The 26,017-nt window shown below is 40.5% G+C and overlaps 2 protein-coding genes across 9 annotated transcripts in view; both read left to right on the top strand.

The window, feature by feature from the left end:
• Positions 1-26,017, top strand: part of FAF1 (Fas associated factor 1) — a 372,784-nt gene that overhangs the window by 157,257 nt on the left and 189,510 nt on the right. The gene's annotated exons all lie outside the window — the stretch shown is intronic.
• LOC118676118 (small ubiquitin-related modifier 2-like) lies at positions 21,480-22,333 on the top strand. Its single transcript, XM_036349483.1, has one exon. The coding sequence runs from the start codon at positions 21,495-21,497 to the stop codon at positions 21,780-21,782; it is 288 nt and encodes a 95-aa protein (XP_036205376.1). The 5' UTR covers positions 21,480-21,494; the 3' UTR covers positions 21,783-22,333.

Here is a 26,017-nt window from a genome sequence, read left to right as displayed (position 1 = left end):
GTCTTTCTTTGTGTTTTGCCCTTGGCATTTTAATTATGATGTGTCTTGGTGTGGTCCTCTTTGGATTCCTTTTGTTTGGGGTTCTCTGCGCATCCTGGCCTTGTAAGTCTATTTCTTTTACCAGGTAGGGGAAGTTTTCTGTCATTATTTCTTCAAATAGGTTTTCAATATCTTGCTCTCTCTCTTCTTCTGGCACCCCTATAATTTGGATGTTGGTACGCTTGAAGTTGCACTATCTTCATATTTTTGTATTCTTTTTTCCTTTTGCTTTTCCGGTTGGGTGTTTTTTGCTTCTTTATATTTCAAATCTTTGACTTGATTTTTGGGATCCTCTAGTCTGCTGTTGGATCTCTGTATGTTACTCTTTATTTCAGTCAGTGTGTGCTTAATTTCTAATGGGTCCTTTTTCATATCTTTGAGGGTCTCAGTATATTTCTCGGAGGTTTCTAGAAGATTCTTGAGTAACCTTGTAACTGTGGTTTTGAACTCTATATCCAGTAGTTTGCTTTCCTCCATTTCTGTCATTTGTGATCTGTTTCTTTGTCTCTGCATTTTTTATGCTCCCCTGTGTTGGTAGAGTGGTTTTGTGTGCTAGGTGTCCTGTAGGGCCCAGTGGCTCAGCCTCCCCAGTTACTTGAGGTGGACACTCTTGGTGCACTGCTTTGTGGGCTGTGTGCACAGTCTTGTTGTAGTTAAGCCTTAATTGCTGTTGGTATCACTGTAAGGAATTGACCTCTAGGTCAATTGGCTGTGAGGACCAGCTGTGTCTACAATGTAAGAGCTGCTGTGCAAGAGACACCCTTATGGGGCAGGACTTGCCTCAGTGGGGCTTTGGTGCTCACTGAGTCTGCCCCCTGAGTGTGTCTCTTATGGATGTGAAGAATTGTAATCTGGATGGTCTCACTCTCACCACTGGGTAGACTGGCTTTTGGATCTCCAAGGATCTCCTGAGGCCACCCAGCAGGTACTACAGAGAGATCTGCAGATTCCTCCTCTTTGTTTGGGTTTTGGAGGTGCCCAGATGAGGCACAGCTGTGAAGTAATGCAGGCTACTGATGGGCCTTAGGCCTTCTTTTGGAAGCTCTGGGATTCTCTGACCCAGCTACAGTTTGACAGGTTTTTAGGCGGAGAATGGCCAGGCCATTAGTATGCAAAGCCTTTGCATACAGCTTGGGTGGGTTTGTAAATTGGGTGGGGCGGGGTCTCAGGGAATCACCAGAGCGGAGCAAACAGCAATGGCTGCCGGTCTGCTCTGCCTCGGAGAGGTCCCGGGGTCTCTGTCCCTCGGCCCCATACAGGAACAATGAATGCAAGCAGTTCTGCGAGAAAGCTGCCCTCGTGTTCCAGCCCAATCCTAGACGTAGTTTCTCTCTCTGTGAGTCTAGGTCCCCAAATTCTCTCCCAGAACTGGGGTTCAGAGCAGTGGGGAGCTTGTATCTCCCTCCCGATTTAAAAAGACAACAGTGTACCCAGTTGCCAGCCCCTTTTGCACGCGCCTCTGTACCTCTGCACTTCTGCACCTCTGCACCTCCTACTGGACTCAATGCACTTTTCTCTTTCCTTGTAGTTATAGAATTTCCACTCAGCCAGCCTTCCCGTGGTTTTGGATGATATTTGTTTTGTCTTTTAGTTGTAGTTTTAATGTGGCTGTGTGTGGCAGCAAGTACAGGTGTTTACCTATGCCTCCATCTTGGTTCTTCCTCGCCATATTTTTTCATGTTTTTTTATTGTAGTAAAATTTAGGTAACATAAAGTTTACTGTTTTAACCATTTTTTAGTGTATAGTTCAGTAGAATCAAGTACATTCACCTTGTTGTCAGCTATCACTACTATCCATCTACCCATTAAACAGTAACTCCTCATGTCTTTCTCCTTCCCAGCCCTTGACAACCACCATTTTACTTTGTCTCTATGATTTTGACTATGTACCTCATATAAATGAATTCATGTTTGTCTTTTGAAACTGGCTTATTTTGCTTAGCACAATGTCTTTAAGGTTTATGTCATAGCAAATGTCAGAATTTCCTTTTTATGGCTGAATAATAGTCCATTTTATGTATATACCACAGTTTGTCTATTCATCTGCTGATAGGACATTTGAGTGGCTTTCACCTTTTGGCTATTGTGAATAGTGCTACTATAAACATGGGTATACAAATACTTATTTAAGCTTTGCTTTCAATTCTTTTGCGTATATAACTATAAGTAAAGTGCTGGATCATATGGTAATTCTATGTTTAACGTTTTCAGGAACTATCATACAGTTTTTACCAGCAATGTGGAAAGGTTCCAGTTTCTTCATATTCTTACCAACACTTATTATTTTCTGTCTTTTTAATGATAGCCATCTTAGTGGATACAAAATGATAGTCATATATTTGAACATGGGATGACTATTTTGTATAGAGGATAAAATATGAATTAGTCTGTTAGAGAAACATATTTTCTGTGGGGATATTATCATCATGGGTTTTATTTTATAGTGATTTGAATGAATGTTTATGTAGACTCTTCTAGTAAATGATATTCTAGTTGTTGACCATAAGTTGTTGAGGGGAAGGAGGAGGAAGCTTCACATTGGCTTAGTGTTTTATACTTTTCAACTTCCTTTCTGCTGCTTTTCATAGCATCTCCTAGTATTAGGCCTGTTGCATATAGCTGTGCAGGTTGAAAATGGCACTTCCTGATGATGTGCAACAGAATGGTCTTAAAGAGCATGTGAATGCAGGATTTGATGTTCACTCTCCCTGCTATGTTGGTAGCTTGAAATCGGCCAACTCTTTATATCATAACTTTTTGTTTTGGGAGAGCCAGTTTTTCAGTTCATCACTAATCCCTAGTAGATTGTGAGCTCCTTTACATTATTTCTGCCACAGTGCCTGGGCTGATTCTTTACTGAGTTAATGAATAAATAAGTGATGGAATATATCAGGCGCCTTATTATTCTACTGCCTGACTCCTCCTGGCAGAGTGAATTGCAGAATCTCATGTATTTTTTTAGAAGTTTAGAAATGGCACATTGTCATGGACTGCAGTTTTCGTTCTCCTTCAGCGTTTGAACCAAAAAAAAAGTGTCTATTGGAAATCAAGGCTATTAAACACATATGTTTCAATAGCACAGTAAGGATGGCATTTCTGTCCATTATCACCTTGTTAAGCTACTCCTGCTATGACTTTGCTGCCTACTAAGTTTTTGGCATCCATTGCTTAACTGCCTGACTCGCCTTTCAGTTTCCAAGTTGGAAGCCAGTAGTGTGAACCATCTCAAATTAGCTGAAAGATTTTCTTTTACATTATAAGAGATAACTGACTGATTAAATCTCTCTATTCATAGATGGTGTAATTTCCAGCAAATGAAAATATAATGTCTTAGGATCTTAAAATATTACTTTAAAAACTACTATATTAAAACAACTTGTACTGTTTTTTCTATTAATGCTCCTGTCAATTTTATCAAAAGTAACAGCTATGTAAAATGAAATTTAAAGATGTTAGGAGTCATTTGGACCTTTAACTTAAAAAACATCCTCTATAATTATGATGCATGTAAGCTTAAAAAACAATAATACTTTGTTTTCTAACCATTCCATATGCCATCTATTGTGATCTAAATGCAAAACCATTTTAATATCTTTTTAATTGTGAAGAAGATAAATACTATGTTTCGATCTCAACACTTAAAAAACTGGAAATAGCAACTTTCAGAAGTTCTAAGTTTTATATACCATATCTACATGACGTATAGTTCCTTAAATTTATTTAAAAAATGAGGTGTACTGGTATGTATTAAATACATAGCAGATTCACTCTTGTAACCAAGGAGGTAAGTAGGCAGATCTCTTACTAACAAAAATTTTTTTTTAAGCTCTCTCACTTTACACACAGGTTAAATATTTTGTTGGTAAAATTGTGACAGATAGAAAATGACATTAGACAACATGCATGTTTGTTGGATTTATTTAAAGTGCGAAAATTTCAAATAGTTCTAATTAGGTGTAAGCGCACTCTATCTCTAGAGGCACATCTCAGTGTCAGCTACTTAATTGCACATTGAAATACTGTACTGTATGCAATTAATATACCACAGATACTGAAGATGGTTGACTCAAGAATAATAATAAGAATGGGGGCATTTTAAAAAAATACATTTTTATTGATTTTTGGAGAGAGGGAAAGGGGGAGAGAGAGAGAGAGAGAGAGAGAGAGAGAGAGAGAGAGAGAGAGAGAGAGAGAGAGAGAGATGGACCTAAATATCAGTTGGCTGCCTCCTGCACACCCCTCACTGGGGATTGAGCCTGCAACCCTGGCATGTGCCCTGACCGGGAATTGAGCCGGCAACCTTTCGTTGTACGGAACAACACCCAGCCAACTGAGTCACACCAACCAGGGCGAGTGGTAGCATTTTAATAAAACTTTGCCTATTCTATAGAAAATTTAAGAGATAGAAGCTATTCAGAAAAATGGGAGATTCTTGTTTGGGTTAATAATTTATAGTGTGCTAGTATTTGTTTGCAAGTGTGTGCACATAAGAATACTATTAATCATTTGAAATTTACAATAAATCAAAATAAAAAATTTACTACTTTTTGTTTTTCTGGCAAAGTCAAAGTCATCACAAATTTTGGTAGGAAAGAAACATATAACTAAAAGTTTTCCTTTTTAAGGTATTTTATTAAAAACTAGAGGCCCGGTGCACAAAATTTGTGCATGGGGGGGTGTGTCCCCTCAGCCCAGCCTGCACCCTCTCCAATCTGGGACCCCATGGGGGATGTCCAACTGCCAGTTTAGGCCTGATCCCCAAACCAGCAGTCAAACATCCCTCTCACAATCCTGGACCACTGGCTCCTAATTGCTCACCTGCTTGCCTGCCTGCCTGCCTGGTTGTCCCTAACTGTCCCCACACCCCCGCTGGCCTGATCGCCCCTAACTGCCCTCCCCCCTGCCGGCTTGGTCGCCCCTAACTGCCCCCCGCTGCTGGCCAGGTCATCCCCAACTGCCCCCCTGCCAGCCTAGTCACCCCTCACTGCCCCCCCACCCCCCACCCCCCTCCCCCCCGCCAGCCTAATCACCTCCAACTGTCTCCCCTGCCAGCCTGGTTGCCCCACGCAGCCTGCTGTTCAGTCATTTGGTTGTCCCTCACTGACCCCCCTGCTGGCGGCCTGGTCGCACCACGCAGTCTGCTTGTTCAGTTGTTTGGTCGTTCCTCACTAAACCCCCTTGCTGGCCTGGTTGCCCCATGCAGCCTGTATGTTCAGTCATTTGGTTGTCCCTCACTTAACGCCCCTGCTGGCCTGGTCATAGGCAGCCATCTTGTGAGGGTGTGTAGGTCAATTTGCATCTTACCTCTTAATTATATAGGATAACTAGAGGCCCGGTGCACAAATTCATGCACAAGTGGGGTTCCTTGGCCTGGCCTGAAGAATCAGACCGATATTGGCTCTCTGACATCCCCCGAGGGGTCCAGGATTGCACGAGGGTGCAGGCCAGGCCACGGGACCCCTGGTGGTCAGTGCATGTTGTGGTGAGTGGTTGAGCAGTCTTAGCATATCATTAGCATACTGCACTTTTATTGGTTGAATGGACAACCCGACACTTAGCATATTAGGTTTTTATTATATAGGATTAGGACCTAGCTGGTTGGGCTCAGTGGATAGAGCATCAGCCTGCGGACTGAAGGGTCTCGGGTTCGGTTCTGGTCAGGGGCACATGCTTGGGTTGTGGGCTCGATCCCCAGTGGGGGGCATTCAGGAGGCAGCCGATTGGGGATTCCCTCTCATCATTGATGTTTCTATTTCTCTCTCCCTTCCTATCTGAAATCAAAAGTATATTTAAAAAATAATCATAATTAGAATTTTGAATAATAGTGTTTATGATCTATAATACATGGTCAGTTTGTATCTGTAGAAGCATTTGTTTAGGTTACCATACATAATGGCTTTCTGTATACTCCACATATAATTTGTTAACTTAAATTCTGTGCTTAAGTGTTCTACATATAAAAATGGGAAAATCAGAAGTACTTTAAGTTGATCTGAGCATCAGAGAGAGGGATAAAGAGTTTCTCAAAATTCTGATTACTTGTGATAGTTTTTTGTTATGGAGACCATTGCATTGAGTAGTTATTTTTATCAGATAATCCCATAGGTCACTTCCCAGAATTTGTGATAGATTTTTGGTGTTTATTAAATAATATTGATAGAGCATTATAACTTCTTTTAAAGGTATCCTTTTTACAAAATGCATTTTATGTAAATAACGTATAACAGTAAATAAACTAAAAAGCATAGTTAATATTAAGTGATAAAGCTTATTGTCAATAACATGAGCATTAGTTTTATAAAACATTAGATTTCCCCGTTACACAATCAGAGCTTAACATTTCTTCAACTTGGAAAATATTATTTTAAGTTTTTAAGATCTCCTAATTCTGTATGATAATTCTATATGAAATGAAACCAAAATGATTTTGTGAGAACTTATTATGTATAGTAGATATATCACAGTGAAAGTTACTCTTTTTAGCTAGATTTTATCTCAAGGCAACATAATACTTATTTTGAAATAAAGGTGTAAGTTCCAGGCCAGGGGTGGGCAAACTTTTTGACTCGAGAGCCACAATGGGTTCTTAAACTGGACCGGAGGGCCGGAACAAAAGCATGGATGGAGTGTTTGTGTGAACTAATATAAAATCAAAGTAAACATCATTACATAAAAGGGTACGGTCTTTTTTTTTTGTTAGTTTTATTCATTTCAAACGGGCCGGACCCGGCCCGCGGGCCGTAGTTTGCCCACGGCTGTTCCAGGCTCTAGAACTTATTCCTGGTTAGGTCACTTACAAAAAATGGAATATATTGTCAGTCTGTGTGGTGGTGTTATTAGATAATAGAGGCCTGGTGCACGAAATTCGTGCACGGGGTGGGGGGGGGGGAGTCCCCTCAGCCCAGCCTGCACCCTCTCCAATCCAGGATCCCTCTCACAACCCTGGACCGCTGGCTCCTAACTGCTCACCTGCTTGTCTGCCTGATCACCACTAACTGCCCCCTTGCCAGCCTGATCACCCCTAACCGCCTCTGCCTGCCGGCCTGATTACCCCCACTGCCCCACCCCCCGTCAGCCTGGTTGCCCCCAACAACCTCCCCTGCCGGCCTGGTTGCCCCATGCAGCCTGCTGCTCAGTCGTTTGGTCGTCCTTCACTAACCCCCCTGCCAGCCTTGTCGCCCCAAACGTTGGGTCGTTTGTTTGGTTGTTTCAGTTGTGATGGTCACTGAGGCTTTTATATAGATAGATATTAACTGCCAAGATGTGTTTTTAGACCAGTGATTTCTAACCTTTTTCATCTCATGGCACACACAAACCAATTACTAAAGTTTTTCAGCACACAACAAAATATATTTTTTGCTGATCTGACCAAAAAATAGGTATAATTTGATTCATTCACACAGATGGCTATTGTTGTATTGGATATTGTCATTTTTTTATTTGACAATTTAAGGGAAATGAGGTGAGAATTAACAAAACAAAATTAACTTTTCCAGTTAAACTCATTCTCTGCCTCTCTTATACTTAAAAAGCACTTTGTACTAGATCAACCACTTATTAACTGTCTGACCTTGGGAAGTTGTTTAGTCTCTCCATACCTCAGTTTCCTCATCTCTGAGATGGTGACCTTTCTCAAGGATTTGTTATTAAGATGAGCTTTATAAGGGAGGAAGGAAGAGGGATAGAGAGATAGAACCTTTGATCAGAGAGAAACATCATGTATTGGCTGCCTCCTACACACTCCCACCAGGAATTGAACTGTGACCACTTAGTTCTAGGTCGACATTCAACGCTAAACCACAGCAACCCAGCGCATTTAAAGCTCTTAAAACAATTCCTAAAACATGATAAGTACTCCGTACATATTTTAAACATTATTTTAAGACATGTTATTGCCTGGATTGTATGAAAATTGTTTACCATTGTGCCCATTGCTCTCTTTTTTCTTTAAGCTTCAGGAGGGGAGTGGGTGTGTCTTACTTGTCTATACCACTGTATCTAGTTCAGTGTTTTGTAGCAAGTTCAGGTCTAATTCAACATCCATTTGATGCTTGATTCTATCCCCTAAATATCTACAGAGTAAATAATAATTGCTGTTATAATATCTGCATGTTGTTATGAACTAAAAACAAACGACATCACCTTTATCCCACCTTGTTCAACAGAAACTCTAACCACTCGGAACTGCTCTGCATTCTTTAGACACATACCCCTGCAATTTCTTGTACCTTTGCTTGTTCATGCTCTTCTCTGCTCTGGCTGTTTTTATATTCCATGTCCATATATAGAAAGTTTTTAAGGTTCGTGTTCAAAGGAACACCTCTGTAAACCTTTATCTAATCTTTCATAGAAATAGAATACCTTTTTCCTCTTGGTTCTTTGTGACTTTTTTTGTTGCTTAATAATGTAATATCTTAAATTTGGGCATTTGTATAAGATTTGCCTATGTAAAAGAAACACAGATACCTACATTTATCAATATTCATGGTGCTCCTACCATGTACTTACTAAAAGCACCATGCCAGCAGCTTATCGCAAGGATAGTTTACATGTAGACCCCCTAAGGGATAAACCCATACATATTAAAGATGATTTAGTAAGTGAAAGTCTGTTGGAAGACTGCAGGGACTGGAATTAGCTTTACCTATAGGGTGGAAGAAGGTCTTCTTAGGAGGCAGTATTTGAGGTGGACCTTTAAAATGAGTAAGACTTTTCCAAGTGGATAAAAGGGAAAAGGAAGGACGTGTGAAAGTAACTGCATTTTCAGGAAGCATCATTTGATATACCTAGAAAAGTGGTTTCTTTTATCTTTTAAGTTATCTCAGGGTCTACCCAGCATAGTGATTTACATAGGGGAAGTTTTAATGTTAGAATAATAAATAAACACAAGTGCTGTAAGTCTAGTATAAACCAATATAAACTGCTATGTCCATCTCTTGCTTCTACTTTCTTCTGAACTATCTTCATTCCTAGTAAGTATCTACCAAGTGGTGGTGATACAGCAGCTACTACATAAAGCTCTGAGTTTATTTTGTTAGTTTGGTAACTTTTGTGAAATTTACCTCTCTCATAGTTAAAATAGAATTCTTGCTGCTGATTTAACTGGCTCAGCTTGGGTCACATATTTTCTTTAAATAAATAACTTAGTGAGAGGATAACAAGTTATTAATTTGGAGAAGTGGGGGCTAAATCATTCTGAGTGCTTTTAAAGGTTTTAAATAGAGAAATTGCATAATCTAGTTTGTTTCTTTATTTTTGCTGCCATGTGGGGAATCGATTGCAGAAGGTAAAAGTGAAAGCGCCTAGACTGGCGAGGTGGTTATTGTAATAGTTTAGCTGAGAGATGATGGTAGTCCTGTTTTGGCTATTAAAATGAATGGATGATGAGATTAAGGGGAAAGTGAAAGATGACTCCTACATTTTGACTTACATAACTGAGTGAAGGGTAGTGCCATTTATTGAAATAGGGAGGACTGGATGTGAGGATAGTTTAGTTTTGACCATGATACCTCTTTGTTGTCTGTTAAATGTCTGCATAAAGAAGCAGATACATCAACTGGACAAGTCCTTAGTGCCATTTTTTTCATCTATAAAGTGGAAATAATGCCATATATTTAATAGGAATACTGGGGCATGTGTTAATGTACAAAGCATATGGCATTTAATAGTTAAATGAATCAATGAAGTTTATATTCAGAGTCTAATAACACGCTTTAAAAAGTTAGAACTGGCTTTTTTTCTCTCGGTAGTTTTATTGCCTCATATAGAATTACAAAAGAATGTACTATGTATTTATTATCATATTTGGCAGATAAAGAATGTATTGTGTATTGGTTATAATATTTGGTAAAGAATCTTGTATAAGAAAGTTTATGTTTTAAAAAGCAAATAATTTTACTTTGTCAGATTGTCCAGTTCTTGCTTTTTTCCTTATGTTTTATTCATAAAATGTGTACATTTTGCAAAATCTGTAGGCTAGAGGAAAAAAGGATTCCCGGTAGTACCCTGCTCAAACACTAATGAACTTGCCCTTAGATATATGTTTGACATTGCCTGGCCTGTGAGTTAAATAAAAATGACACTGTGGCCCTAGCCCAGCCATGGGCAAACTACAGCCCGCGGGCCGGATCCGGCCCGTTTGAAATGAATAAAACTATTGAAAAAAAAGACCGTACCCTTTTATGTAATGATGTTTACTTTGAATTTATATTAGTTCACACAAACACTCCATCCATGCTTTTGTTCCGGCCCTCCGGTCCAGTTTAAGAACCCATTGTGGCCCTCGAGTCAAAAAGTTTGCCCACCCCTGCCCTAGCCGGTTTGGCTCAGTGGATAGAGAGAGTATCGGCCTGCGAACTGAAAGGTTCCAGGTTTGATTCCGGTCAGGGGCACATGCCTGGGTTATGGGCTCGATCTCCAGTGGGGGGCTTGCAGGAGGCAGCCAATCAATGATTCTCTCTCATCATTGGTATTTCTATCTCTCCCTTTTCCTTCCTCTCTGAAATCGATAAAAATACAATTAAAAATTTTTTTAAAAAGATGACACTGTGGTTTCAGTAATGTACAGTTGCTTGTTATTCAGTCCCTGTATACTTGCCTATGAGGCTAATGCTATTTGGACTTAAGAGATTTTGGAGAAATGCCTAATGCAGTTTTTAGATTTTGTATTGTGAGGTATCTTAAAGAGTGAAGGGGAGGGGGTGCGTTAAAGCTGCATGGAGCAGGGGAAGGGCCTGAGATCAAGTGTTAATTTTGAATAGGTAGTGGCTATATCAAATAGTCTTAGATTACCCAAAATATAGAAATTACTTATTTTCCTTTTGTAGTTTACGTGGGTGGTCTAGAGTTGTTCACAATTTATACTTTTCTAAACTTAGTAATATGAAATAAAATGAAGAAATTATCTTATACATTCAGATTGACATTGAAAAATATAATTATTTTCCCATTATATTGTTAGTAATTTTTTTTTAATTACTAAAAAGTACATGAACCTGGCCAGAGTGGCTCAGTTGGTTGAGCGTTGTCCTATGCACCAAAGGGTTGCTGCTTTAATTCTGGGTCAAGGAACATGCATAGGTTGCAGGTTTGAATCTCAGTTGGGGCACGTATGGAAAACAATCTCTCTTTCTCTAAGCATCTCCTTTGGTGAGGATTTTTTTTAAAAGTACATGAATAATTTTTCTATTGTAAATGACTGAGGAACTCAGAAGTCTAAAAGATAACGTATGACAGTTCTTCTTTGTGAATTGTGTGGATTTCTCTGGGATAGCTACTTAGAAATAGAATGACTGAGTTGCTCAGACACTAATGAACCTGCCCTTTGATATATATTCTAAGGGTTGAAGGTTATGTTAATTGTATTTTGATAGGTATTTGGCAAATTGCCCCCCTCAAAAAGCTTTACCTCCTTCTTCACCCACCAGCAATATGTGAGCATGCATGTTACATGGTATTATTACCAACAATGGATTATGTCAATATTTTTTGTTTCCCATTTGAATGGTGTGAATGTTATTTTGTTAGTGAAGTTAAAGATTTTTCTCTGTATATCTTAATAATATTATCCAAATATTAATATTTCCAAACCAGTTTATGTGCATATAGTAATGATTGAACTATAACAACACTGAAATACTTGATTCACATTGTTATTTTTTCAAAGGTCCAGTGTATGCTGTAGTGTGCAATTTATTGCTATATATATCTCACAACTGGACTAAAACTCTTGAGCCAGACTGCCTAGATCAGAATACAGCTTCAGCGCTTATTATTGTGACCTTTGTTAAGGTATATATACTCTCTATGCCTCAGATACCTCATTTACAGATGAATGAAGAAAAATGTGACTTAGACATACAATGTACCAGGTGTACCGGTTAATAATAAGGATTTTTTTTTCTTTAATAGATGTAGTTACACATATGTTGATACATATGCGATTTGATATGTTTGCTATTTTGTTGTATTGACAGCAAGCTTCAAAACTTCATATATCAAATTTTCTGAAGGTGTTAACATCATAGATATTTTTACACTTAAAAATGTCGAATTTCATGCCAAAAAAAGCATTTGCGGGAAGTTTTAATTCATTACTTTATTTTGAAGAAAAGTGTTGCTGAAAGTTATTGTATACTTCGGGAAGCTTATGGTGAACATGCTCCATCTCAAGATACTTGTGAACAGTGGTTTAAACACTTTAAAGGTGATGATTTCGATGCGAAAGACAAAGATTGTCCAGGTCAACTGAAAAAGTTTGAAGACCAACAATTAAAAGCACTATTGGATAAAGACGCATGTCAAACTCAAAAACTACTTGCAGAAAGATTAAACGTTGCTCAGCAAACAATTCCCGATTGTTTACAAGCAATAGGAAAGATTTTAAAGGAAGGAAAATGGGTGCCACATCAACTGAACGAAAGACAAATGGAAAACCGAAAAGTCATCAGTAAAATGTTGCTTCAACAGCACGAAAGAAAGTCTTTTTTGCATTGAATTGTGACTGGCGATGAAAAGTGGATTTATTTTGAGAATCCCAAATGCACAAAATCATGGGTTGATCCAGGTCAACCATCAACATCGACTGCAAGTCCAGATGGCTTTGGAAAGAAGACACTGCTCAGCATTTGGTGGGATCAGGAAGGTGTGGTGTATTATGAGCTTCTAAAACCAGGTGAAACCATTACTACTGATCACTACCGACAACAAATAAACAATTTGAACCACACCTTAATCGTAAAACTACCAGAATGTTCCAGAAGACACAGCAAAGTAATTTTGCTTCATGATAACGCACCATCACACACTTCAAAACCAGTTAAAGACACATTAAAACATCTTGCCTGGGAAGTATTAACCCACCCACTGTATTCACCAGACCTTACTCCTTCAGATTACCAGTTGTTACGATCGATGCCACACGCACTTTCTGAGCAGCACTTCAGTATGTATAAAGAAGTGGAAAATTGGGTCTCTGGTTTGCCTCAAAACAAGAAAAGTTCTATTGGGACGGTATCACAAATTACCTGAAAGATGGGGGAAATGTGTAGCTAGCGATGGACATTACTTTGAATAAAACACTTTTAATGTTTCTCTTGAAATTATTGTGTTTTCTTTGATTACAAAATCCACATTATTAACTGGTACACCTAGTAATATTATTCAGCCTTAAAAAGGAAATAATTCCCTCCAATTGTAACAAAATGGATCAACCTGTAAGACATTATGCTAAATGAAATAGACAGACAAATACTATATATTACCACTTAAATAAGAAATTTGAAATAGTCAAATTCATAGAAGCAGAAAGGAGAATGGTTGTTGCCAGATATTGGAAGAAGGAGGAAATGGGAAGGTATTAGTTTAAGGGTATAGAATTTTAGAGTTATACAAGATGAATAAGTCCTATTGTGAAGATAGTGTATATAGTTAACAACTCTATATTGTATACTTAAAATTTTGCTAAGAGGGTAGATCTTATGTTAAATGCTCTTACATAAAATGATAGTAATAATAAAGATCTATAAAGAGGGTGGGCAGAGGAAACTTTTGGAAGTGATAGGTATATTTGTGGCATAGATTATAAGGATGGTTTCACAGACTTTTGCTTATCTCCAAATTATCAAGTTGTATACAATAAATATGTAGTTTTTTTTTTAATTTCAATCATACCTGAATAAAATGGCTAAAAAAGGAAAATTTATGAAAATAGTTAATATCTATAAAGTGCTTAGAATAATGTATGGTTATTTGAATGTCTGCTAAATAAGTTAGTTAAATTAATTATTTTATTGCATATTGAGTACATGTAATCTTTAATTCACTAGGATATTAGCAGGTATTTTTTTTTTTTTATTCTTAGAGGGAGAGAAGAAAAAGGGGATGGAAGGGGGGAGAGAGTGCTTAAGAGTTTTAATAAAACTTCATGATGCAAAGATGTACTACAGCTCAAGTGTTAATTTCTAAAAATCACATCTAGAACATGTGCCTTATAAGTATCTTCCAGGGTGTTAAGTGACATAGAGACTGAAAAAAAGAAGAAAAAAGATCAATGAGTCCAAGAGCTGGTTCTTCGAAAAGATAAGCAAGATTGATGAACCATTAGCCAGATTCATCAAGAAACAAAGAGAAAGGACCCAAATAAATAAAATTAGAAAGAAAAGAGGTGAGATAACAACTAACATCACAGAAATGCAAAGGATTGTAAGAAAATACTATGAACAACTATATACCAATAAGCTGGACAACCTGGATAAAATGGGCAAATTCCTAGAAAAATACAATCTTCCAAAACTAAATCAGGAAGAATCAGAAAACCTGAATAGGACAATAACACCTGATGAAATTGAAGCAGTAATAAAAAAAAAACAGCCAGCAAACAAAAGCCCTGGTCCTGATGGCTTCACAGGGGAGTATACCAAACATTCAAAGAAGAACTAATACCTATCATCCTAAACTATTCTAAGAAATCCAAGAGAAAACCATCCAAGAAATCCAAGCTCTTTTTATGAGGCCAGCATTATCCTACTCCCAAAACCATATAAAGACACTATAAAGAAAGAGAATTGCAGGCCAGTATCTCAGTTGAATATAAATGCTAAAATTATTAGCAAATTGGATCCAACAACATATTAAAGAGATCATACACCATGACCAGGTGGGATTTAGTCTTGGTATGCAAGGCTGGTACAACATTTGCAAATCAATAAATGTGATACATCACATAAACAAATTGAAAGACAAAAACTGCATGATTATATCAATAAATGAAAAAAAAAAAGCAATTGGCAAAACCCAACACCAATTTTTGATAAAAACTCTCAGCAAAGTGGAAATAGAAGGATCATACTTCAACATGATAAAGACTGTATATGATAAACCTATAGCAAACATCATACTCAATGGGCAAAAACTGAAATAATTCCCTCTAAGAACAGGAACAAGACAGGGATGTCTGCTCTCACCACTCTTATACAACACTAGAGGCCCAGTGCATGAAATTCGTGCACTGGGGAGGTGGGGTGGCCCTCAGCCCAGCCTGCAACCTCTCCAATCTGGGACCCCTTGGGGGATGTCCAACTGCCGGTTTAGCAGTCACACAATCTGGGACTGCTTGCTCCCAACGGCTCGCCTGCCTGCCTGCCTGATTGCCCCTAACCGCTTCTGCCTGCCACCCTGATCACCCCCTAACCACTCCCCTGCCAGCCTGATCGACACCTAACTGCTCCTCTGCCAGCCCAATTGCCCCCAACTGCCCTCTCCTGCCAGCCTGTTCTCACTCCCAACTGCCCTCCCCTGTCGGCCTGATCTTGCCCCCAAGTGCCCTCCTCTGCTGGCCTGGTCGCCCCCAACTGCCCTCCCCTGCTGGCCTGATCTCACCCCCAACTGTCCTCCCTTGCTGGCCTGATCTCTCCCCCACTGGCCCTCCCCTGCTAGCCTGGTTGCTCCCAACTGCCCTCCACTGCCGGCCTGATCGCCCCTAACAGCCTCTTCCTCGGCCCCCCACCACCATGGCTTTGTCTGAAGGAAGTCGGATGTCTGGAAGATGGCCGGTCGACCCGGCCTAATTAGTATATTACCCTTTTATTAGTATAGATAGATTATATAGGATAGGATTGCTTAAATGGGGGGAGGGGGCTTTTTTAGCAGGAGGAGATGCTCTTGGCAGACAAAAACACATAATCCCTATATCTGGACTGATAGCCAGCCATATGCACTATACTGCCAAGGCAGTCATTAAAAACTTGAACCGCTTTCTTACACCTTACACCAAACAATGTTGGCCTAAAACCCCTCCTCAGCCCCACCTTAGGTTCTGCCTTCGCAGTTCACCCAGATTAGGTTCTGATTGGTCGGCTCTGATGCCAGTCAGCATCAAAAGCTCCGGCTCCTAGGCAGCCATTGGCTCTTGGTACTACTTCACTCACATTACATTCTGATTGGTCAGTTTCTATGCCAGTCAGCGTCTCCAGGCCTATCTCTGGGCCTGGTCAAAGAGGCAGGGCTGATTAGCAGCCCAAGTGGAGGCCCGGAGAGAAACAGAGGCAGGACTGCTGGGGAAGACTGGAGAGAAAGAGGCAACAGCTGATCAACAGCTGCCACAGAGGCTGTGGATCAGACCCTGCCTCCCTCTCTCTCTGCAGGCCTCTCTCTGGGCCTGATTCGCAGCCCCCTCAGCAGTCATTGCTAGCTCGCTGCATTGGCACTGGCTGCAGTCAGTGCTGGGTCACCCTGGCAACCTAGCACTGACTTCTGGTGTTTGGTTGCGCCTTTGGTCGTTAGGGACCCTGGCTCTTTATATATATATACTAGTAGCCCGGTGCACGAAATTGGGGTGGGGGGGAAGGAAAGGGGCCCCTCAGTCTGGCCTTCACCCTCTCCAATCTGAGACCCCTCAGGGAATGTCCAACTACCTGTTTGTGCCCACACTTTTAACAAATAACAGCTCCATTGTTGTTTCTTTCTTATGCTTAAAACCATTGGAATTAGTAGGTATTCAAAGTGTGTATACATTTTGGGGGGACACCCTCTATATCTCTAGTCAGCGGTGAAAGAAACCAACAGCAGATTTGGAACCCCCAGACAGGGAACCTCGCTCACTCCCCACATGTCTCCACACTTCACTTTCCACCTTCGAGGGCAGCAGGAGAATCAACGTTTTCTCTCATCAATTCAGAAAAGCACGTCCTGTCACCCGCTGCCTGGCAAGAGTGTGCTAGGCCCCAAGCAAGCGAGGCTCAGTCAGGGCAGCCTTCACTCATGGGTGCTGGCACCCAAAGTGCACATTCCTTCTCTACAGTCGCCCCGACTATCCCACTGTTTCACTGAGAGGACGGAATTCCTCTCCACCTCTGGGTTCTTGATCTTGAACACTGACTGAAGGCACCTCAGCGAGGACCGCCCGCACCCACCAGGTGTGTCTGTCTGCACCTGCTCCTGCCTCAGCACCTGCATTAACCACCCAGAGGTGATCTCATAGCTGCACTGGCCTCCGTGGGAACAGGGCATCACCACTCCGCCCTCTCACTGTCATCTCACAGGCGCCCACTCTCAGCACCCAGAACACCCAGACACTCTCCAAAGGATGTAAGCGCATCAGAGGGGATGTGTGCACATCCTGTGGGGGTGTTAGGCATGCCGGGTTGATGGAAGTGCAGTGGAGAGGCGGGAGGAACTTGTGCACGCCTTGGTTTGCAACTGTTGCAGGCGTGGGAGGGTGACAGTGTGCTGGGGGATGTTCACATGCCAGGGGGGATGTGCACACCAGAGGCCTCTGGGTTTGCAAATCCGCAAACCCCCATGGTGTGGCCAGGAGGACGTCAGTCTGGCCCGCGATGGTGGCTGTCCCTGCGATCCTGCACCTTCTGGGCCAGGAGGCAGATCTTGCGCAGCCACTCCTGGGCGCTGATGGCCTGCAGGCGCTACTTCAGCTCAGCCTGCAGGCTCCGCTTGGCGCGCTCACAGCTGTCACCACTGCCATGTGGGGAGTACAGGCCGCCCTCCGCCGGCCTGCCTCCCCTGTCCAGAGGCTCTCTGCACTGCTCACCTGCCCAGAGTGACTGGGGCTTGGCGGAATCCAGGCGTCCTGCCCTGCCCAACCCCGGCCGATCCACCCCTGTGCGAGCTGCCGCCCCGCCGGGAAGGGTCACAGATCCGGGTCCCAGGACCGCGGACAGTCTCAAGCGCTACCCCCCGCCCGGCTGGGTCACAGAACCGGGTCCCGGACAGCGGACAGCCTTTCCCGCTGCTGCCTGCCTTCAGTATGCAAATTAGCCGCCATCTTGTTGCTTCAGGGTGGGGGTCCCCACTGGGGTGCCTGGCCAGTCTGGGTGAGGGGATGATGGCTGTTTTCAGGTTGGCGGGCAACTGAGGCTCCCAACCTCTCCTTTTTTTCTTTTTTCTTTTTTTATTCTGGGATTTATTTACCTTCTATGGCTGTCACTGGAGCTGAGAGCCGGTTTTAGCTCTGAGGCTCGGCTCCAGCTATGAGACCTCCGCTGCAGACCTCCGCTGCTGAAAGCAGGGATCTGGGTTTGTTTGGGTTCTATAATTGTAACACTGTTGCGATCCTGCTGGCTGAAGCCCGGCTGGCTGAAAGCAGGTTTCTGGGGAACGTTTACCTTCTATATTTGCAACAATGTTTCTTAGAGTTGCAGCTCAGAGGCCGGCAGCAGCGGGCGGCGAACCTTGGTTTCCTCCGTCACTGGAGCAAGCAAGCCTCCTGTTTGCTTCAGGTGCCTGGCTGCTGGCCGCCATCTTGGTTGACAGTTAATTTGCATATCTCCCTGATTAGCCAATGGGAAGCGTTCAGGGCCACGGTCAATTTGCATCTTTCTCTTTTATTAGATAGGCTAGATAGTACTGGAAGTCTTAGCCATAGCGATCAGACTAGAAGAAAACATAAAAGGCACCCAAATTTGAAAGGAGGAAGTAAGACTCATTATTTGCAGATGACATGATATTGTATGTAGAAAACACTAAAGACCAACAGAAAACTACTAGATTTAATAAACCAATTCAGCAATGTAGCAGGATACAAAATGAACACCCAGAAGTCAATGGCATTTTTATACACCAATAATGAACTCTCAGAAAGAGAAACTAAAAGAACAGTCCCATTTACCTTTGCAACAAAAATAATTATGACACTTGGGAATAAACTTAACCAAGGAGATAAAAGACCTGTACTCAGAAAACTACAGGATGTTGAAAAAAGAGAAGAAGATATAAACAGTGGAAGAATAAACTATTCTATGTTTATGGATTGGTAGAATTCACATTGTTAAAATGTCCATATTACCCAAAGCAATCTGTAGATTCGATGCAATCCCTGTTAAAATACCAATGGTATATTTCACAGGTTTAGAACAAGTACTCCAAAAATTCATATGGAACTAAAAGAGACCCTGAATAGTTGCAGCAATTTTGAGAACAAAGAACAAAGTTGGAGGGATCACAATAGTGGATATTAGGTTATACTATAAAGCCTCTGCAGTCAAAATAGCCTGGTACTGGCACAAGAACAGGCCTATAGATCAATGGATCAGAGCAGAGAACTTAGAAATCAACCCAAGGTATCATGTTCAATTAATATTTGAGAATGGAAGCAAGAGCATACAATGGAGTAAAGACGTCTCTTCAATAAATGGTGTTGGGGAAAATTGGACAGATACATGCAAAAAAATGAAACTAAATTACCAACTAACAACATACACAAAAATAAACTCAAAATAGATAAAAGACTTAAATATAAGTCATAAAACCATAAAAGTTGTAGAAGACAATATAGGCTGCAAAATATCAGTGTAGCAGATTTTTCAGAGATACATTGCCTAGGGCAGGAGATCAAAGGAAAAAAATAAACAAATGTGACTACATCAAACTAAAAAGCTTATGCACAACAAAAGAAACGAGCATCAAATAAAAGGGAACCCATTTCATGGAAGAACGTATTTACCAATGATACATCTGATAAGGAGTTAATTTCCAAAGTACATAAAGTACTCATACAGCTCAACAAAAGGAAGACAAACAGCCCAATTAAAAAATGGGCAGAGGACCTAAATGGCCAAGTCTCCAAAAAGGACATACAAAAGGCCAAGAGACATGAAAAATGCTTGAAGTCAGTAATTATCTGAGAGATGCAAATTAAAACCACAATGAGGTATCACCTCATACCTGCCAGAATGGCTACCATCAATAAATCAACAAACAGCAAATGTTGGCAAGGAAGTGGGAAAAAGGAACCCTAGTACACTGCTGGTGGGAATGCAGACTGGTGCAACCACTATGGAAAACTGTGGAATTTTCTTAAAAAGTTAAAAATGGAACTACCATTTGACCCAGTGATCCCACTTCTATGAATATATCCTAAGAAGTCTGAAACACCAATCAGAAAGAATGTATGTACCAATATATTCATAGCAGCAGAATTTACAACAGCTAAGATCTGGAAACAGCTCAAGTGCCATCAGAAGATGATTGAATATAAAAACTGTTGTACATTTACACATGGAATACTATGCAGCTGTAAAAAGGAAGGATCTCTTACCTTTTGAGACAGCATGGAGGGACCTGGAGAGCATTATACTAAGCAAAATAAGCCAGTCATAGAAAGGCAAGTATCACATGATCTAACTTATGTGTGTAATCAAATGAACAAAATAAACATAAACAAAACAGATCCAGAAGCATTGAAAAATGCAAGGGACTGGTGTATCTCAGAAGGAAGCGGGGGCACGGGAAGAGATTAACCAAAAAACTTATATGCATAACCCACGGGCACAGACTATAGCGCTGGGAAGGCTGGGGAGTGGGCAGGAGCACGGTGGAGGTGCTCATGGGGGAGGGGGCATGACATCTGTAATACTTTCAACAATAAAGATTTTTTTAAAATTTCATGATGCAAAAATATACTACTACAGCTCAACTGTTAATGTCTAAAGATTACATCTTAAACATGTGCCTTATAAATATCTCTGGAAGATAATTAATGAGTGATTAATGACATTAAAAGACTATCTAAAATATTCTCTTTTTTTCTTAAATAAGTTGAACGCAAAAGGAATTCGTTTCATGCTTAAATGTTCATAGATTCACCTTCAGAAACTAAGACTTTTATTTGGAGCAATGAGTAATAGTATGATATGGTAGGGGGCGGAAACCATAGATTTGTGAATTTATTTTTTAATCCTCACCCAAGGATATTTTTTCCATTGCTTTTTAGAGAGAGGGAAAGACAGAGAGAAACATTGATGTGAGAGAAACACATCAATTGGTTGCTTCCTACACGAGCCCTGAACAGGGCCAGGCCAGGGAGAAACCTGCCACTGAGATATGTGCCCTTGATTGGAATCGAACCCAGGGCCCTTCGGTCTGCAAGCCGACTCTATCCACAGAGCCAAACCGGCTAGGGCAAGATCTGTGAATTTGGAAAAAAGAAAAGTAGGGTTGAAAACCAGTTCTACCACATAATAAAGCCATTTTTGTACCTACAGTCTTAGTATGTGCATGAAATGTAGTCACATATTCAAAGTACTTAGGTCAGTGCCCTGGCATTCAATAAACGGTAGTTGCAGCTGTTATATTTGTCTCTTCTCTGTGCCTTCCTAAAACTTTACTGATAACTTTATCATAATAATAATCACATCATACCATGAATATTTGTTTCTGGTTGCAACCTTCACAGGGCTGTGACTACCCTGAAGACAAGGATATTGTGTCTATCTTTGTATGTCTCTTGCAGAGGTTGCAACTGGCAACTGTAAGGCTTTTGTTTGGCTACCCGTTTTGGTCCTACAATGTCTTAAATTTGAACTGGCTGTCAATATTTAAAAGTTAGGAGGCTTCCCATTTAAAATACAAACCAAGGCTCCTGGTGCTGCTTGTGTGCTCGTTTGCTGTGGACCTGGTACCTCTTTTGTGAAGTGGCAGCTGAGGAGACTCCGGCGCTCGCCATGGCCAACGAAAAGCCCAAGGAAGGAGTCATGACTGAGAGCAACGATCATATTAATTTGAAGGTGGCAGGGCAGGATGGTTATGTGGTGCAGTTTAAGATTAAGAGGCATACACCACTTAGTAAACTAATGAAAGCCTATTGGGAACGACAGGGTTTGTCAATGAGGCAGATCAGATTCCGATTTGACGGGCAGCCAATCAATGAAACAGACACACCTGCACAGTTGGAAATGGAGGATGAAGATACAATTGATGTGTTCCAGCAGCAGACAGGAGGGGTCTACTAAAAAGTGAACCTGCTACTTTACTCCAGAACTCTGTTCCTCCAGACCAAGAAGACATTCTCAATTAGAAAACTGCAATTTGGTTTCAACACATCTGACTACTACAGTATAGTTTTCTCTATTCTTTGATTTTCCCCTTCCTCATTCTTTTATTGTATATAAAGTAACCGATGTATGTGCACAAGCATTTGCAATTTTTTTTTAACTAAATGGCCAATGGTATGTTTTGATCTACATCAAATGGAGATGGGATGGGGAAAAAATACTGGTTCTGTGAAAACACCCCCTTTCTCCATTCGTGGCATGCTCATCCAGCCCTTATCTTTATATTCCAGTAAGTTATTTTGCTCTCACTGTTTAACAAAAAAAGAATAACATAAAAATTCTTGCATACCTTGTTTGATTGGAGAATTTTAATGTTTTTCATTTATCATTGTAAAACCAAGGACAATTTTATAACTTTTTTGTACGTAGCTGTTACGTGTAGGGCAATCTGTCTTTAAGTAGGGATAAATTACTCTAAAAAAATGAATCCTAGATAGTTTTCCCTTCAACTCAAGTGTCTTGTTGTTTAAATAAACTTCTTGTTTAAAAAAAAAATACAAACCAAAACAGGATTCCTGGTTTCTGGCTTCTCTTAAAGAATCAGAAAATTCTGGCAACACCAAACCCCAGATTTTTCATAGCAACAATCAGCTTTTCTGGAGTAGCAGCTGCCTTCTTGGATGAGGCATGCTCTCCGGTTTGCCATTGTCTCTCTCTCTTCTTTATTTTTTTATTTTTATTTATTGTCTAAAGTTTTACATATGTTTCCTTTTTCCCCAATTGACACCGCCCCCCCAGTTATTCCCACCCCAGGCAAGCCCCCACCACCCCAGTGTCTGTGTCCCTTGGTTATGCTAATATGCATGCATACAAGTCCTTTGGTTGCTCTCTAACCTCTCCCCACTCCCTGACCATTTGTCTCTGGATCTATTCTTGTTCATCAAATTATGTTGATCATTGTATCCCACATATGAGTGAGATCATATGATATTTATCTTTCTCCTACTGGCTTATTTCACTTAGCATAATGCTCTCCAGTTCCATCCATGCTGTTGCAAGTGGTAAAAGTTCCTTCTTTTTTGTAGCAGCATAGTATTCCATTTTGTAGATGTACCACAGGTTTTTAATCCACTCATCTGCTGATGGGCACTTATGTTGTTTCCAAATCTCAGCTGTTGTAAATTGTGCTGCTCTGGACATAGGGGTGCATATATCCTTTCTGATTGCTGTTTCTGGTTTCTTGGGATATAGTACTAGAAGTGGTATTACTGGGTCAAATGGGAGTTCCATTCCCAGCTTCCTGAGGAAACTCCATACTGTCTTCCACAGTGGCTACACCAGTCTGCATTCCCACCAGCAGTGTAGGACAGTGGTCGGCAAACTCATTAGTCAACAGAGCCAAATATCAACAGTACGATTGAAATTTCTTTTGAGAGCCAAATTTTTTAAATTTAAACTATATAGGTAGGTACATTGTTATTAACTTAATTAGGGTACTCCTAAGCTGGCCTTTGCTAAAAACGGACGCGACTAGCACTAACCAATGCACAATGAGACTGCTGAATGACTGGCTCACTCAACTTGTGCATGAATCGCGCACGCCTCCCCCCCACCCTGCGTATCCCGCGGCCCGCTTGTGCCTCCTCTCCTGTCGCCCAACCGACTGACACCCCCCATTTCTTCTAACGCCACTTCTTCAAAATAGACTCGCCCAGGCCGATAACCGACTTCTACGCATGGGCCACGAAGTTTCAGTCGCACTGTACATGCGCGCCCAGACGTGGTATTTTGTGGAAGAGCCACACTCAAGGGGCCAAAGAGCCACATGTGGCTCACGAGCCATGGTTTGCCGACGACTGGTGTAGGAGGGTTCCTTTTTCTCCACATCCTCGCCAGCACCAGTCTGCATTCCCACCAGCAGTGCAAGAGGGTTCCTTTTTCTCCACATACTTTCCAGCACTTGTTTATTGATTTGTTGATGATAGCCATTCTGACAGGTGTGAGATGGTACCTCATTGTTGTTTTGATTTGCATCTCTTGGATGGTTAGTGACTTTGAGCATGTTTTCATATGTCTCTGGGCTTTCTGTTAAGTCCTCTTTCAAAAAGTGTATATTGCCATAGTCTCTTATACCCAAATATTGCTTCCTTAAAAACTAAGATGGAATGCCATTTACCCATCATATTCACTCATGTGTGCTTACCTATCTGGCTGCCCTAGACATTTGGATTCGAGAAAGCTGCTCTCAGTGACTTATCAGAGAGTCTCGAACTTAGGATATCCTCACCAAATATATGTTGAATGGATAAATGAAAGAACCACAAACATACACAAGTACAGAAGGTTTCAAGGTTAACTTTAACATGTACAAGGTGATTAAGGTCTAGCTCTACTTTAGCAACAGCTATTCCCATCATTTTTTTCAGTATACATCGTGAAGGAGTGGTAATGTTTGGATGTCAGAGACTGATCTCTGAAACAACTGGCTTTCATAGGATGCGATTGCCAGCTGTCACAATTTTCAAAAAATAGGCACCCTCAAATTTATTTAGTGCTGGCAAAATGCAGTGAAACATAACAAAAACTATGATCAAATGCATTTGCCATTTATTTTGGAATGCATGACAATGTCTATTCATTTGAGCAAAAACATACAACACCCAACTTGTTTGAAGATAGGATATCTTTGATCAGAACCTCTGAAATATCCCTTTGAGTTAGCTATTAGTATAAACTATATTAATTTGTACCTGACAGTAATTTGAGATTTATGATTATTTAGTGTATTTGAACTAATACATGTTCCAAATCTATGGAGGAAGACTTAGCCACTTAAGTGAACAGTGAGTAGCATTTCTTTGGCAACGATTGGGATGGGGGTTAATGATCTACTGGAAAAGAGATGATCTGCTTTTTGTAAGAAGGCAGAAGTGTTTTTTATTTCATTAACTCTCTGAGATGAAGCATGTAAGTATTTAGTTTTAGCAGTGGTATGTTTTTATGTTGCTTTGTATTCTCCACTTTAAGTAATCTTAATTCACTGTCCACTAGGGTAGTTACTAGCCACATGTAGCAATTTAATTAAAATTAAATAGTTAAAAATTATGTTCCTTAGTCATACTTGCTATGTTTTAGGTGCTCAGTAGCCACATAGGGCTAATGGCTACCCTGTTGGAGAGCACAAATATAGAACATTTCTGTCATCACAGAGAGTTCTATATACACAATTCTGTACTCTTTATTTGCCACATTGTACATTAGATTTTTTTGTTTGTAATTTGAAAATGATGTTAATATAGCCTAGAAATAGGATCTTACTAACTTCTTGAAATCTCTTTTTCCCATAATGGTTGTTTTATCCACTACATATTTAAATCATGTTGGGGTTGTTTTTTGTGTTGTTTTTTTCAATTTATTAACATAGTCAACACCTGAAATTTCCCCATTATTTAAAATTCTAAACTCTGTGATGAATGCAGTTGGAGTAATCCCTCTAGGTATTAGTCACCTTTAAGACAACACAGTAGATGACAATGTCTCCATGAGCCTTTTACCATTTACAATGGAAAAAAAAATACTTATTAAATGGTGATTTTTCCCCCCTTTATCTTATTAAGTAAATTATATGGTCCTTTTTTATGGAAGCCTCCATAGTTAGAGATGTAAAACTGCAATTTCTTGGTTCTATAGCATGACATAGTTCAGAGCTGAGATTAGAGAAACCCCGTAGAGTTGTTAATACTTGAGGGCATCCCCAACTAGAAAAGTATGTGAATTTAGGCATGGGAGGAAGGAAGGATCTGCTTTAAATTTAGTGTAGGGTCACTGAATCTTAATGATAGATTAAACAAGGGAGGTAGAATAATGAATAGGGGTATGCAGTGTGTAGCACTAATACCAGAAGTCTATGGTTTGTGGCGGTTTTTTAATGTCCTTTCCCATATGGTTTTGAATAGAGTAGGTTATGGCAGGGATGAGCTAAGGAATAGCTTTGTTAATGAATAAATAGGAGTAATTTTTTTTTTTAACCAGAGACTAAGACAGTTTATTTAGAAAGCCTGCTTATTTAATGCATGATGTGATTAAAAAACCATTTTTGATGTTAATAATACAGTAAGTGGAGATGCTAAGGTGTTCTTGTTGTTTTCTTTATAAAACAGCTGAGTTTGTATTTCAGAGCCGCCGGAATGGGT

This window comes from Myotis myotis, unplaced genomic scaffold, assembly GCF_014108235.1.
Source record: "Myotis myotis isolate mMyoMyo1 unplaced genomic scaffold, mMyoMyo1.p scaffold_m19_p_2, whole genome shotgun sequence".
NCBI lineage: Eukaryota > Metazoa > Chordata > Mammalia > Chiroptera > Vespertilionidae > Myotis > Myotis myotis.
Note: the sequence above shows the minus strand (reverse complement) of the source record. Positions and strands in the feature narration are given on the sequence as shown.